General features: G+C 60.9%; 1 protein-coding gene and 1 pseudogene across 1 annotated transcript; both read right to left on the reverse strand.

Moving 5' to 3' along the window:
• Window positions 1-2047: 2047 nt before the first annotated feature.
• On the reverse strand, window positions 2048-4499 carry LOC128627915 (60S ribosomal protein L23a-like; annotated as a pseudogene).
• A 492-nt stretch (window positions 4500-4991) lies between these two features.
• On the reverse strand, window positions 4992-14826 carry BCAM (basal cell adhesion molecule (Lutheran blood group)). Its single transcript, XM_037125980.2, has 15 exons — window positions 14698-14826; window positions 12653-12774; window positions 11883-12111; window positions 11725-11795; window positions 11392-11488; window positions 11131-11313; window positions 10709-10845; window positions 10194-10350; window positions 7697-7812; window positions 7451-7592; window positions 7121-7257; window positions 6826-6970; window positions 6591-6735; window positions 5541-5658; window positions 4992-5441 (listed from the first exon to the last, which is right to left on the reverse strand). Exons 1-15 carry the CDS (start codon window positions 14777-14779, stop codon window positions 5436-5438), a joined length of 1887 nt encoding a protein of 628 aa, XP_036981875.2. The 5' UTR covers window positions 14780-14826; the 3' UTR covers window positions 4992-5435.
• Window positions 14827-15473: the final 647 nt, after the last annotated feature.

Consider the following 15473-nt stretch of genomic DNA (forward strand, 5'->3'; position numbering starts at 1 on the left):
CTAGGTGTCCCTTTGTGTTTCTGTACTGTCTTTTTATCACTGTTTATGTTTCACTTGTTTCCCGTGTCTTTTTCCATCTCTTTGACTCTGTGTATGTGTGTTTCTGTGTCTCTTGTTTCCATCCGTGTCTCTCTCGGTGTGTGTGCCCCTGCCCGTTTTCTGATCCTCCCTTCACGCATCCGTCCCCCTGTCCGCGCTTCCTCTTTACTGCGCCCGCCCGCCAGGGGGCAGCACAGACCAGCCCCTGCTCTCCGCTTTCTCTGCTGGCCTGGGCTAGGGTCCGGCCTCCAGACACCACCTGCTCCTCCCCGTGTCCTTGTCCCACTTCTCTATCTTCCCAGCCTTCTCGGGTCTTTGTGTCTCTCGCTGTGACTCGGCCCCTTTGTCTCTCCCTGGCGGCTCCCCCTTCTTCCCACCCCCACCTACCTCTTCACATTCCTTGGGCTGCCCGGGGGAGCTGATGAGGCCGCCCAGCGTGCCAAAGTGAGGGCGGGAAGCAGGAGGCTGGGGGAGAGGATGCCACTGAGTGCTTGTAATCCCTGCTTTCCAGCCCCTCTCGGCACGGAGGCGCCGCGCTGATTGGCTGGGAGTTTCCTGGCTATGTGTATGTTTAGGCTTGCCCGCCCTCCCTCACCCGCCCCTACACCTGAACTTTCTTCCCAGTAGGGCAAGGTCTCAAGTAGTAGACACTTACTGACTGGCATTCACGTCTTGGTAACAATACTATTAATAAATGTATTTAGCACTTACTCTGTGCCAGCCACTGATTTAAGTGTACTCCAATTCAAGTGTGCACACAGCTCCCTTTGTGATAAGAAAGTTGAGGCCCAGAGAGATGAAGTGACTTGGCCCAAAATCACAGAGTTGCAAACGGACGGATCCAGAACTGACCGATGTCTCTTAGTTAATTTTTTTTTTTCAAGAACCCCGTGAAGGGGACATTCTCACAACCTCATTTCACTGAAAAGTACGCTAAGGAAGTGCCAGATGAGACTTCCCTAAAATGTGTATCTCAGACTAGTTGCCACCTGGTGTGAGATCAGCCAGACAAGTAGGCACTTAATAAATGTGCTCTAGATCTTTTCGTCCTCTTCCCAATCGGGGATCAAACTAGAGGGCCAGGATCTCGGGGTTTTAGTGCCAGCTTTGCTACTCACTGGCTTTGCAAAATTCTGGCCACTCACTTTTCTTCCTTGAGCAAAATAACCAGCCTCCAGGAGGTTTCCTCCACAAGGCCCCCTCGGACCCTCTCTTCCCCAGGCTCAGCTCCGCTGGCTGTTCTTGGTGGGCACAGGTAAGCCCAGGAGGCAAGCCCCAAGAGGCTAGGCTGCAGTTTCACCCCTGTGCCCTGTGACACACATAAGGCTGAGCACCACTCTGCTTGTTGATAAGTGACTGGGTGGGTTCCGTGCCTGGGGAGCCGACTTCCAGTATCCCCAAGCCTCAGAGAGGCTACTTCACTGAAGAGGCATAACCAGGAGGAGGTAGGGGCACCGGGCCAAAGGCATCCCGACAGGGCTGTGGAGTTGGGGCCAAGTTGTAGATGTATAAAGGTTGTCTACTGCATGGGAGGTCAGCACCCATAACCCCCACACTAAGGGTGGACTGTATTTTACCTGCCCAGCAATCTCTTTCTCAGTTTCATCTCCCCCCACTGCCCTGCCTCGAGTGTTGATTTTTTTTTTTTTATGGGGAATCCCCTATACTCAGCTCTTATGGTTCAGAGTGAGCCTGACCCAGCCCTGGCCAATCAGAGCATGTGATCCCCTGGCCACAAGGATTGGTTCAGGGATGAGCAGGTGGGTCCTATTCCTGTCCAATGAGAATTAATCCTGAGACTTTAGCCAGAACTAGTAGGAAAGGAGCACCTTCTTTTAGTGGGGGGTTGCTAAGTTAGCAGGGTAGAAATCTAGTATAGGGAGGGCACTGAAGACAAAAGACTGTCTGCACCAGGGGAACAGCAGAGCTCAGAAATGGAAAAGGACAACTTTGTTTCTTTTAATTTTTTTATAGTATAAAATTTTTATATTTAGGATTAGCCAGCTGGACTCGGTTTAGATGATCCTGGTTCTGCTGGCAGCACCCACAGCATCCTCGTCGGGAGCCAGTCGAACAGGCACCTTCTTCTCCCCCACAGGCCTGATCAGGGCATTGACCTTGGCCATGTCAATGTCACAGAACTTCGCAGCCTGTTTGATCTGGTGCTTGTTGGCCTTGCCGTATTGTTGTCTTCTGTCTTTGTCATGGCTGACTTGGGAGTCCGGGGAACATGATGGTGGCATCATGGTCAAGGTTGTTCCTCCTGGGGGGCCTCCTCTGAGGATATTTAGGCTGCCTTTGGGTCTGCAGTGTCTCAGGCCTCGAGAAGCTGGGTGACGTGTGGAACTTTTTTGTGTGTGTGTATGGCTGTGGATACCTTTTAGCACTGCTATCTTTACTTCAAAGCTTTTCTTTTGGCTTCAGCTTTGGGAGGGGCAGCAGCTTCCTTCTTTGCTTTGGATGCCATCTTTGTGAAAAGGCAAGGACAGCTGTCTGATGAAGACTATTTGAGCCCCTGGATCCAGCTATGCCTGAAGGTCATCAGCCTTTGATATTCTTGGTTATATGAGGGCATAACTTTCCCTTTTCACTTATTTTCACAAAATTTTCTGTTTTTTTCCATTTGCAATCAACCATATCCTTACTAATAAAATCTATACAAGTTCAGAAGAGGCACAGAGTCTCGTAAAGTTCCAAGGGCAAGGAAAGGGGAATGAACTCTTTTCAGAATCCTTCAAGACATGCAGCTGTGAAGGACAGCTTTGTTACAGGGGGTGGGAAATGGGGAAGGACACCCATTCCAGGGGAGGGGAATATTAAAGTCACAAAGGCGCAGGATGGGGACACATGCGAGAGGGGGACAGTGAGTGGTGTGAGGAGCAACATCTCAGAAGGCCCTGCATGTCCGGTGAAGGGTGACTCATACTCCTAAGAGCAATAGGAATCCACAGAAGGGGATGAACGAGTAGAGGAGTCTACTCTAAATTTGCCTTTACTTCCTGGAGCCCCAGATCCTGCAGTTTTACCCCTTCTCCTCTCCCATCCCCCCAGACCCTCAGTCCAGGTAGGAGGAGTCGGTGGAATGAGGAGGGCTCGGGAAGCCATTTATATGCAAATTTCCTAGCATCCTATGCAAATGTGTGCCCTCTGGGAGGCGGGCCAGGACCCTCCTCTCATTAACTTGGGGACCAGCTGCTGGGCGGAGAACCCCTTCCTCCCCAGAGTCCCCCATCTCCCCTTCCTCCAGACATCTGTTCGCTACCCCTCCGGCTCCCCGAATCCCCTCTCACCAATGTCTGCTCTCAGAGTGGGGTCTGTCTCCACCTTCCCTGGATCAAGGTGTTCTCTCTGTGCCCCCATTTCCTTTGGATGATGACACTACCAATAATAAACGTGTACTGAACACATACTCTGTGCCGGGCGTGGCACTCAACACTTTCCACTGTTGTCTCATCAAATTCTCCCAGTCGCACTGGGACCCACTGTGTGTCGGTTGCACTGTTTGAAAAAGAATATTCAGTCTTGCCACGGAGAAAACAATACAGCCACCCGCATAAGTGAACAGATGAAAGGAACGAATGTGAAGAAGCAACTCATTAGGCCGGTTAGACCTATTAAGGATGTGAGCTAAACATAGACAGGAAGGATGAAAGGACCCAGTCAGCCCGTTCTGTGCATCCTTAGGGTGCTTCCCTGCTGGTGACTCCGGCTTTGTTTCATGAGTCCTGTGCCCCAGGCACGCAGGTCAAAGCCAGGTGCATTTGTCCCCTGCGTGACCCTGGCACTTTCCAGGTGCAGAACCCTCTGGCTCACGGTGTGAGAGAGACTGGACACAGAACCACACCCCCCCCCAGAACTCAGCCTTCGATCCTTTGTGCCCGAGCTAAGTGTGTTAACCTGGCCCATCGCTTTTTGCTTCTCGCGTTTGTGTGAACCGGATTCAACAAACCATGGGGTTTGAGCACCTGAGTCAGGCCGGTGAGCTCTTCGGCTCCGGGACTTCCCGTCGGGCTGCTCAATGGCCTACGAAGAGGTCCCCGTAGCCTCTGGTCAGTTTCCCAAGGCCACAAGATCCCAACAAGAGCCCGTGTTGTGGCCGATCAAACTGAGGACAGCGAGGCGCATGGAGTCACCGGCGGAGGTGAGAGGCCTCTGAGCGCTGAGGCCTCCCCGTGCGTCCCCTGCGCAGGGACGGCCACGCCCACTCCTCAGGGCGGCCCTCCCGGGACCCAAGTGTGATTTACCTCCATTCGATGGGCTCAGGGTCACACACGCCCACCTCCACCTCAGCTTCTGGGCAGCTCTCCGCGTTTTTGACGGCAATTATCTAATGATCTCTCTGCCCCCACGCTCTCCCTGCTTCTCTTTGTCTCTTCCTGTCCCGAAATCTTTCCATCTCTGTCTGTGTGACTCTGGAGCTCTCACCTCTGAGCTGCCCCTGCCCAGCGCACCCCGCCCATGCCCGCTCCACCCCCAGGTCTTCCTATCTCTCTTCCCTCTGCCCCAGGCCCCTCCATCTGGGTCCCTCCAAGCCACCCCTCCTCCCTCGGCTGCGGGAATGATGCCATGCCCAGAGAAGGCAGCTCCGTCCCTAATTCCATCCATTCTACAGCTCAGAGAATTTTTCCTCTCGCAGCTTCAATTCCCTCTGGGGCTCTGGCAAGAGACTTTGGGAACTTTTATTTAAGGGGACAGCAGCCCAGCCGCCAGGCAGACGCTGGTCTTTCAGGGGCCATTCTCAGTGCCCTGTGGACTCTGAGCATCTCCCTCTCTCATCCTTGGCGGCTGAGTCACTCTCTGCTCTCTCTCTCTCTCTCTCTCTCTCTCATGTCTTCTCCCCTGATGGCAGACATCTCCCAGCTCTCGCAAGGGCACCGTGGGAGCACAAGGGAGCAGGGCATCACCTGCGCCCCTTCCCCTCTCATCCCCAAGAGGCGGCTCCGGCCACAGGATGGTGTCGACGTGACAGACAGCATTTATTCCAGACTCCAGTGTCCGTGATGAGGGGGCAGAGCGGGGGCGGGAATCCAGTGTCAGACTCTGCAGCAGGACGTCAGGTGGGGGGACCAGCGATGGAGGCGGGAGGTAAAAATAGCCTCGGCCAGCCGACCCTCGCAGCCTTGTCCCAGGCCGGGCCCTGGGCTTGGGTCCAGGAGCTATTCTGGGGCCTGGGAGAGTCATTCTCCCAGGAGGAAGGTCCCCTCCCGCCCAGCAGCGCACCCTCCCTCCTTCCCCGCAGTGTCTGTAGGTCCCTGCCCAGCTTGCAGAGGAAGGAAGGGTGGGCGGGAGAGGGAAGGCCGGGAAGGCGGGGGTGGGCAGGGCGTGAGCGGGGCTGGTTCTCCGATGCCTGCAACTCCAGGTTGGGTCCAATGACTCCCTCTTGGAGGTCCTCAGGTTTAGCACTGGGGAGAAGTTGCAAAGGTCAGCCTGAGCCCCTGGAGGCCGCGCCGCCCCCCCCCCCGCAGGGCCCCTCTCACCGGGGTGCCCAGACTTTCACCCACCTCGTCTCCGAAGCCCCCACTGCCATGCCTGGCTTTTCCAGAGGCACCTCCCATGAGCAGGCCCGTCTGCTCTGGCTGCTGGGACCCTGAGTGGCTCAGCTCTGGGTCCCCAGGGGGCCTGGGGAGGAGACGCAACATGTTGGAAGTGGTCCCCGCTGGGAAGGAACCAGGGATGGGGTCGTGCTGGGTAGAGACGGACTCGGGGGCGTGGGCAGGAACGGGTTGGCGATGGCAGAGGGGCTGGGGATGACACTGGGGTCAGGGATGCACTGGGGCTGGGGTCAAAGGTCCTGCTAGAGCCGGAGACACTGTCCCAGCTGGGGTCAGCTCCGGGGCCAGGTGGAGTGGCTGTGGCCTGGCCGTGGGAGGCTGGCCATTGGGTTGGGGTTAGAGATGGGGCTAGACGGGATGGGTTCAGGGTTAGGACCGGGAAGGGGTGGGTTAGGAACTGGAGGGGCCTTGGGGATGGGGAAGCTGGGTCTGGTGCTGATGATGGGTTGGAGCTGGGATGCAGCTGGGGGAGAGGTCGGGAGTGCAGAAGAAGTTGGGATTCAGAGGCGAGGGAGTCAGGGGTCTGTGTGGGTTGAGGTTGGGGACCAGGATGGGGACGTGGTCGGGTGGACAGCAGCTCAGATGGGCCTGGAGATGGGGTTGGTGGTCGGATGAGGATGAGATGGGGGCTGGAGAGGAGAGTGGGGGGTGTGTACAGATAGGCTGGGTCTGGCCATGGTTACCTGAGAACTGGGATGGAGGTGGGCGTGAGATGGGGTTGGGGAGATTAGGGACCGGGTTAACTCGGGATCGGGGCATCTGGGGACGGGTGTGGGCTGGACGGGCTGTAGCACGTAGATGGGGAGGACGCAGCCGGGACAGGGCGTGGCCACGGACTAGGTCTGAGGTTGGAGATGGGACCGCACTGCGGCCGGTGTGGGGCTGCAAATGGGAGGCTGTTGAGGTCGGTCACGGGCCGGGTTTGGGGCTGAGGTCAGCGTGAGATCCAGGGATGGGGACGGGTGACAGAGGTCAATCCCGAGCCTGCAGGCCACTCACGGAGCCCGCTTCTCCTCCCGTCGGCAGCAGGCGGAGCGGCCCTTGCGCCTCATGCAGTAGAAGGCGGCGACCACGAGGAGCAGGAGGCCCACGCTGACGGCCACAGCCATGACGGCCACTCCAGCCTGGGAGGTCTGGGGGGCCACTGCGGGGACAAGAGATGAGGAGGCGCTCGGCCAGCAGCTCCTGGCTGCCCCTCGGCTCCGGCACCGCCCACTGCCACCGGGTTACTCACAAGGGCCGAAGTGGAAGACATGCCGTGTGTTCCCGTGTGGGTTGGAGGCCTCACAGGAGACGCCATTCTGGCTCATGGCGTTGGTCAGCTTCACGGTCAGGGAGCTGCTCACCCAGCCCTGCCTTTTGGGGGCCGGCTCTGTGGGCTGCGGAGGCTTGGGTCAGGCTTGGGTCGGGCCCGGGGTGATGGCCGGGTCCCTCAGGAAGTAGGAGAGAGGACACAAGGCTTGGAGCCCCGAAGAAGCAGGGTCCCCGGGGGACCTGGAGGGCTCAGGGAGGCAGGGAGGGGCCCTTACGCTGCCGCCCAGTTCGCTCCAGGTGAGTTTGGGCTCCGGGTAGCTGCGGGCGAGGCAGACCAGCTTCACTTCGTCTCCTTCGTGCCAGCTGCCCTCCGCCTGGGGCTGAATCCCCTCCTCCTTGATCTCCGGTGGCCCTGTGGGTGGCGGTGAGGGAGGGGGTGAGGGGGAGACACAGCGGGGAGAGCAGAGAGCAAGAAAGAGAAAAGGGAGAGAGGAACGGAGCAGGAGGCTGAGGGGCCAGCCAGGGCCGCGTCCCGTGGTCCTGACCCCCTGCTGCACCCCCCGCTGCCCCCATCCCAGCCTGTCCCTGCCCCCGAACCTTCTAACCTTCCACCAGCAGCGTGAGGATCCGGGAGCGACTGAGGAGGGGGACGGTGGGCGTGTGGGCCTCGCAGACGTAGGTGCCGGCAGAGTCGAAGGTGAGGGAACTGAGAGACAGCGTGGGACCGTCCCCCAGGGGCACCGAGTCCTGTGGGGTCGGGGGTGGGGGGGAGAGGCCAGGTGGGCCGTGAGAGAGGGGAGGGGTGAGGGGAGGGCGGGGGGCCCGGGGCTGGGGGCCCCTTTCCTTCTCACCTTGGTCCAGCGTAGAGCAGGGGCCGGCAGGCCTTGCACGGAGCAGCTGGTGGACACGGTGCTGCCCAGGGTGGAGGAAAGCTCCTCCTGGTCGCTGAACTCGATGGGGTCCAGGTCTGCGGGGGAGACAGACTGCCACTTGCCCGGACCCTCACCCAGTTGCTGAGGGGCGCTCAGGGCCACCGAGGGCGCGGAGGCGGACACACAGTAGTCAGCGGAGGGTGCCCGGCGCGCCTCCTCGTCCGCCTGGTCTCCGGGACCCTCCGCCCTGCCTTCCGGGCCCAATGTCCAGCCCAGGTCTCAGAGTCTGTGCCTACCTGGACCACTGTCCTCCAGAGCTGACGTTTGGGCCCAAGGTTGATGGACAGCCTTGGAGGAGCGAGGTGCCCCTTCTCTGACCGACCGCCCTAGCCCTTTGCGTAAACTTAACAACTTGCCTTACCCCTTGCCGACTGCCCTTTCATTCATCAAGTCTTTTTCTCTGCTCTGCCCTCAGAAGGGGTCTTTCTACTTCTGTCCACCTCGGAACACCCAGTCCAATGGCCTTGGCCACAGCTGTCACCTTCCTCACTGGCCTTCCTGCGGGGCAGGACTGTGGTCCTCTCCCGTCCACTCTACAGTGAGCAGCTAGAGGGATCCTTTCAAAACACACTGGTCAGCTGACCGGTGTGGCTCAGAGGATTGACCGCTGGCCTGTGAACCGGAAGGTCACCAGTTAGATTCCGGTCGGGACACACATCTGGGTCATGGGCCAGGTGCCCGGTTGGGGGTGTGTGAGAGGCAACCAGTCAACGTGTCTCTCACACATGGAGGTTTCTCGCCCTCTCTTTCTCCCTCCCTTCCTCTCTCTCTAAAAGCAAAGAAAGAAAATCTTTAAATTAAAAAAAAAGAAAAACCCTGGCTGGTGTAGCTCAGTGGATTGAGCATGGGCCTGTGAAGCAAGGGGTCGCTGGTTTGGTTCCCGGTCAGGGCACATGCCTGGGTTGCAGGCCAGGTCCCCAGTAGGGGGCGCACGAGAGGCAACGACACATTGATGTTTCTCTCCCACTCTTTCTCCTTCCCTTCCCCTCTCTCTAAAAATAAATAAAGAAAATATTTTAAAAAAAACCAACAAACCACACTGTCAGCCTTTCCTTCTGCTTAAAATCCTGCACTGGCTCCCCAGTACCCAGGGCACAGAGGCCAACGTCCTTGACAAAGCCTAAACATCCCACCCAGTCGGACCGACCCCTGCCCTCACTTCCCACCCTCCTCCCTTGCCCCCGAGCTCCAGCTGCCCCGTGCTCCTCTCGTTTTCCCCCAGGACACCACGTCGGGTCCTGCCTCGGGGCCTCTGCCCTCACTGTTCCCCCCACCCGAAGGGCTCTCCTCTGCACCCCCTTCACGGAGTCTTACTCAAATGCCCCCTCCTCAGAGAAGCTGCTCTACCCCCACCCCACGCCCCGTGGTGGACACTCAGATTTCCCCTTCAGCTGTTGAGAAGGACATCAGCTGTCAGCCCTCAGCTGTCAGCCCCTTCCAGCAGGCAACTGCCTCAGCGGTGAAGAGCCCCTCGCTGGAGGTCACGCCCCCTTCCTCAGGCGGCCCAAGAGCTAACGACGAGGGGTGGCCGTACTAAAGCCAGGCAGGCCCCTCCGCCCCAAGGGGAGCACCCCAGTTTCCAAGAGCCCCGTGGGGCCGGCCCACCGAGGCCTCCTTTAGACCACAGCCCAGCTTCTCCTCCTGCCCGATCCTGCTTCCTTCCCTTCCCCACCCCCCGGCAGACCGGGATGCCAAGGTTCCCCGTAAACTTCCTGCCTGCAGACGTCTGAGTCAGAATCTTTTTCCTGAGGACGCAGGCTGGAAACAACCCCCAACTTATTCCTTGTCCTATGATTCTTCATCAGTCCCTGCAGATGCAGGATGGGCGCCCCAAAGGGTCTCGTTCGGCCTTGGCCACCTGTCTGCCCTCCCGGGCCGGGAGCTCTGCGGAGGTGGGGACAGGGCTAGCTTGTGCACAGATGTGTCCCCAGCATCTGGCAGCGGGTCTAGCCCCAGAAAGTCGGACGTGAGAGAGTGCTGAGGAGACAGAGCTTTTGTAGGGGGACTGGGGTGGGAGGAGGGGCAAGTGGGCTGAGAAGGCTTCTCGGAAGACGGGAACGTGAGACGGTCAGAAATGGATGGTAGGACGGGAGGTATCTGGGGAAGGAGAGAAGCTTGGGAGTGACGAGGAAAGTGCCTTGATGGGGAGAAGGGTCAGCCACAGGTGAAGCCAGACAGGTGGGCCTTGAAGGCCGTGGGAAGGCATCGGGGCTTTCTCCAGAGGGCACTGGGGAGCCAAGGCAGGTTCTGGAGCAGGAGAATGTCAGGTTTGTGCTTTGGAAAGGGCTCTCCGGCTGCCCGGTGTGGGAGTCTGGAGGGGGCTAGGGCAGGGTCCCCAGGAGGTAGCAGGCATCTGGACCAAAGGGAGGCAGCAGGTGCCAGGGCCCCCCCCGCCCCCCCCCGGGGGGGCTCTCACAGGCCACGCGCAGCTCCAGGGTCTGGGAGAGCTCGGCATCGTCCTCGGCATCGAAGTCTTCTGCCCTGCAGCCGTAGGTCCCGGTCTGGTTCCGCTGCACCTTCTCCAGGGTCCAGTTCCCCGAAAAGTCTGTTTTCAGCGTTTTCTCCTCCTTGTCCTGGGTGACCAAGGATGAGGAGCCCGGCTCAGGGGCCACCCTGGTCCAGCGGGGTCATGAGAAGTCAGGGGACGCCCAGGTCAGAGCCATGCACCCCGACGGTCAGGGTCTCCTGGTCAGTGTCCTATTAGGTGGGAGCCACTCTAGGATGGGGGCAGAAGTCTTGCTGGGCCGGGGGTCTCCCAAGTCATGCCAAGTCTCAAACCAGGGGTCAGACGTCCTGTTAGCTCCTGGGCCACAACCGACCAGGCTCCTTGCTAAGCCAGGGCCACGAGGTAAAAGGTTAGAACTTGGTGCAGGTCAGTAGGTCACAGAAGTCGAGGCTGGGGATTGCCAAAGGAGCGAGGGAGTGAGTCACCTGCAGGCGGAAGAAGATGTACTCCGGGCTGGAATTGCCGTCCCCACGGCAAACCAGCTGCACAGAGTCCCCCTCTCGGACCCAGCCCTCCGTGGTGGCCGGGCTGTCCACCCAGAACTGCACATGCTCTGTGGGATCTAAGAGGAAAGGGCAAGGGGAAGAAGTCAGTGTGAGGTCTGGGGACCCAATCAGGAACAGGAGGGTGCAGGGCAAAGTTTAGTCGTGCCCCATGGGGCACAGAGCACTATGGGGGGGACGCCCAAAGTCAGGGGACGCTTATGCTACACCTTGTAGCCAGCACACATTTCAGCGTGGGGCAGGGGAACAGAGGGCCGCAGTGTGGGGCGAAGGCTGGCTTGGAGGGGTGGGTCTCCATGAGGTGTGGAGTCCAAGGTCGGGGAGGTGGGCCGGCGAGGACTCACAGTGCAGGGTGAGGCGGAAGGCCTGGCTGTCCAGGCGGCCGTGCTGGCCCCGCGGCAGGTTGAAGTGCGCCGAGCAGTGGAACTCGGCGTCCCGATCGGCCTTTTGGGGCCGCAGGTACAGGGTGCTGGTGAGCGACTGCAGACCCGAGGCCTCCCGGATGGTGCGGCTGGTTATGTAGCCATCTGGCAGGGAGTGGCGGGGCGGTCACTGGTCACCCACCACCACGCCACCCCACCCACACCGCCCCCTGCGCCGCTCACCTGCGTTCATCTCCATGGGCACCTGCAGGGGCTCCCCGTTCCGGTACCACGTGATCCGAGGGAGGGGGTTCCCGTTGCGGCTGTGGCAGGTGGCGATCTGAGGCAGGATGAGCGCGGCCCTCAGCTCTTGGCCAGGACTCTGAACACGGGGTCCCTTGCTCCCTCCGCAGCTCTCTCCACACAGGTCCAGGATCCCGGGGTCCCCAGCCCTCTCCTCCCCCAGGCTGTGGAAGTCTGGCACCCGTGCCCCCCTCCAACCTTATGACCCAAGACTCTGAGACCCCCAGCCCTCGCTTCCCCCAGGACCCTGGAATCAAGGTCAGTCCGAGGTACCTCCTGGGCAAAGTCATCTGTCACGGAGAGTGTCCCTTTGTTGGGGGAGACGTCGGTGGCCTCTGGTTTTGCTGTGGGAGAGACGCTACTGTCAGGAGCCCCTTCCCAGACTCACCCCTGCCCCCCACTCTCCCCCGGGGGTGCCCGCAGACACTCACCGAACACCTGGAGCCTCGAGGTGGCCTCCGCGGTGCCCGCCGCCCCTGCCGTCACCACGCACACGTAGTCCAGCTCGTCACTCACCTGGGCTTCGTCCAGCACCAGGCGCCCCGGGGGGTCCAGCCGGTATGGGGGACTGCGGCCCAGGGAGTCCTTCACACTGGCCTGGACCTCAGAGCCCTGCACTCGGGCCTCGGCCACGAGGCGGCGCCCCTTGGCGCGGTCCGTCTGCGGGCAGCGAGGCCCTGAGCTCAGGGCGGCCCGTCACCCCACTGGGTGGCTCCCTCTTTCCCCCTCCCTTTCTTTCTGCTGCTCTGTCTCTCTCCCCTCTGTCACCTCTCTCTCCGGTCCCGCCCCTGTGCCCTCCTTGTTGTTACAGGTCCCCCGTCTCTGTCTCCCTCTTTCTCCACGTTCCCATCTCCGTCCCTCTTTATTCCTCTTCCGCCCTGTCCCTCTGCCTCTTATTTTCTCCTCTTTCTCTCTCTTTATCGCCCACCCCCGATTCTTGCTTTCTCGGTGTCTGTTTCGGAAGTTTCTCTCTCAAGAGCCAGCCCTTTGAAGGGGGACCAGTCCCAGCTGCGCCGCCCCGGGCATCAGGAGAAGCCCCCTCTGCCGGGCCTCTATCGCCCCATGTGAAATGGAAAGGCAGCCAGGCGGAGCTCTCAGGGTCTTTTGGATGCGGATGAAGGAGTGAATGTCTGCAGCCCCACTGCGCCCTGACTTTCAGACCCCCCTCCCCTACCCCCGGTCCCCAGCCCGAAGCACTCACCAGGAACCATTTCAGCACATACTCTGTATGGACCCCCAACGGGGTACAGTTCAGGGTGACAGACGCCCCCCTCATCACCTCCACCAAGGAGGGCACAGACACCTGCATCTCAGCCTGGACACCTGCAGGAGAGCAACTGAGCTCTTACCCACTGTCGTCAGTGGGGAGAGCCCTTGGGAGAGCGCCCCCTTCCCCGAGGACAAGGCAGTGCAGGCCCCAGTGGGGAGAGCCCTTGGGAGAGCGCCCCCTTCCCCGAGGACAAGGCAGTGCAAGCCCCCAGTGGGGAGAGCCCTTGGGAGAGCGCCCCCTTCCCCGAGGACAAGGCAGTGCAGGCCCCCAGCCCTCCTCCCTCAGACTCAGCAGCTTCTGTCTCCCTCCATCCCTCATCTTTGTGTCTCTGAGCTCACACTCCATAGCATCTCTCCCCATCTCTCTCTTTACTTGCAGAGCGAAGGGCTCCTCCCCTGGGCCACACAGGGCCCCAGTGGCCCCATTCAATCCCCCTGGGGTAACAGTGCACCTGTCCCTGTCTTCCCCACTAGACCCAACGCCCTTCAAGGCCAAGGCCAGGGCTGGCCCATCCTTTCGCCCCCATCACCCTACGCAGGGCCCGACACTCATCGATGGTGGGTAGATGGCCCCATCTCGGCCCGGGGCTCCCACCGTCTCTGCCTGCCTCTCTCCCCGAGCCCGCCATTCCCTGTCTCCACCTCCCTCAGCACCCGCCTCTCCCTCACGAGTGGGAGGCTGAGGTGAGGTGTGGGCTTCGGCTGGGCCCGGAGCCGAGGCGGGATAGGTGTGTGGGGGTAGTGAGGGGGGACAGGGCTGGGCAGGTTTCAGGAATGTGGGAGGGGCAGGCTGGCTGAGACATGCCCTGCCTGGCGCCAGAGCCCCCTACCTGCCCCTTGCTCCCCCTGCCTCTCTCATAGAGCAGGGAAGCGGGTGAGGTGGGGAAGGGAGGTGAGGCGTGTCACCTCAGAACATGACTGGCCTAGGCCAGGGATCCGGGGTCTGAGGGAGGAAGGGCTGGGAGCCTAGACTCCGGGTCCCAGGGGAGCAGGGTGCTGGGCCTGGATTCCTGTCCCCAATCCTGGCACACAGAGCCGTCCCCATTGGGAAACCGTGCTCTCTCACCCTCTGGGCTGGCATCCTGGCATCAGTTCTCATTTCTTAGAACCTCCCTTCCCCTCCCCGCCCAGCCTGGCCCGGCCCCGCCCCTGGAAGACCCACTATTTGCCGTGCTGGTGCCAAGGGCCTGGACTCGCAGGCACCCACCTCTGGCTCAGGCCCAGCCCAGGGGAAAGGGTTTGGGGCCAGGCTGCTGCCCAGGGCTGCTTCCGTCCGGGCAGCAGAGAGCAGCGGGCACAGGCGATGCCTCCTGTCTCTCCACCCTTCTGCTGCCAGGCCTCGGGGCCTCCTCCCCCCCCTCCCTCCACCACCCAGGTGTGTGTGGATTCGTCTGGGGCCCCAGGAAGGGGGCACTGTCACTCAGAAGCACTCTGTTCCACTGTCCACCGTCACTGTCCAAGGCTGGTACTGCAGCCCCTCCCTGAGGGAGGCGGGTTCTCTAGAGTTCGGGCTCCCAAACCCTCAAATGCATGACTCGCTGGTTCTAGTTGTAAGGTTTCTGACCCTCTCAAAACTTGAGAACCTTTCAAGAGCAAAGCCCTGGGCCTTTGGTCTCCTGGGTCCTGGGGGAAACCACTCCAGCCACTGCAGGCCTGGACCTCTGGGTCTGAGGGGGGAGGGGGCAGGGGGCCACGGACCCAGATCCTGGAGCTGAGGGCCCACGCTCCTGGGACCCGAATGGAGAGGGGGTTCTGACTTCTCAGGTGGTCTCCAACCCACTGCTGTGGCGTCCCCAGCTCCTCTGCTTGGCTGTCCCCAAGTCTCTCATTATGAGCGACACCCCCCCCCCGCCCATACCCCCATGTCCTTCCGTCATAGGGTCGCCAGGATGGGATTCCTGGGGTGGGTAAAAATCTCTTTCCCCTTAAAGCTGCAGGAAGCCGCACCCCCCAGCCCTGCTCTCAGCCCAAGCATACCTGGGTACGCCCCCAGCAGGAGCACCAGAGCCAGCAGCTGCGGGGCCCTGTGCGTCCCTGCCCTGGCGTCCGGTGGTTCCATGTCCACGGCGGTGGCAGCAGCGACTGAGCCCCAGCTGCAGCGAGGAGGTCGCCGCGGGGCTGGGAGGAGGCCCCGCCCCAAGCACCGCCCCGCCCGCCCCGCCCGCCCCGCCCTCTCAGCCCCCCTGGTCACCCCAAACCTGGGCGCCGGGCCAGGACCTCCCACTGCCCGCGGAGGACCTCCCAGTTCTGCCCAGAGCCGCGCAGTCTCTGCCCCGAGCCCCAGGCCGTCGCTCCTGCTGACCAGCACCCGCGGCGAAATGGCTTGACGGACCAGTCCAGTCAGTGCGTCCTTATCTCGGACCTTACCAGGAAACCGCAATTCCTCTCCCCCTCTTGACCCGAGGCCTGGTGTATTTGACCCGACACAACCAGTGGCTGCACCGGCCTCCTTCAGCGCGCCCAGCAGCGCCCAGCCTGACCAGTGGCCCAGAACAGCTTCTCCCAGTATGCCCTGGGGGGGCCCTCTCCTGTGGCCAGGGCTCCGGGCTGCTTTCCTGTCTGACCACTGGCCTGGAACCCTTCAGTTTAATCTCATATTTAATGGTCTCCAAACTCAAGTTTTCCGGGGGGAGTCGGGGTCGGGGTCAGGGGGTTGGCGGTAGGGCAGGGGGTGGGGTGGGGTGCCCTCTCTTTGGTTCTCCCCTGTGGGGCCCTCTCTCTCTCTTCCCCCATCCAGGGAATCCCAGGAATGC

Source organism: Artibeus jamaicensis, unplaced genomic scaffold (genome assembly GCF_021234435.1).
Source record: "Artibeus jamaicensis isolate MK-2021 breed Jamaican fruit bat unplaced genomic scaffold, CSHL_Jam_final contig_1526, whole genome shotgun sequence".
Lineage (NCBI taxonomy): Eukaryota > Metazoa > Chordata > Mammalia > Chiroptera > Phyllostomidae > Artibeus > Artibeus jamaicensis.

Bases quoted from the DNA above. Each gene is read 5' to 3' on its own strand.
- BCAM (XM_037125980.2), bottom strand. From the start codon at position 14,779: ATGGAACCACCGGACGCCAGGGCAGGGACGCACAGGGCCCCGCAGCTG. The intron at 12,112-12,652 runs GTGAGTGCTTCG...CGCTGCCCGCAG, and splicing joins ATGTGCTGAAATGGTTCCTG to ACGGACCGCGCCAAGGGGCG. The intron at 11,796-11,882 runs GTGAGTGTCTGC...TCTCTCCCACAG, and splicing joins CTCGAGGCTCCAGGTGTTCG to CAAAACCAGAGGCCACCGAC.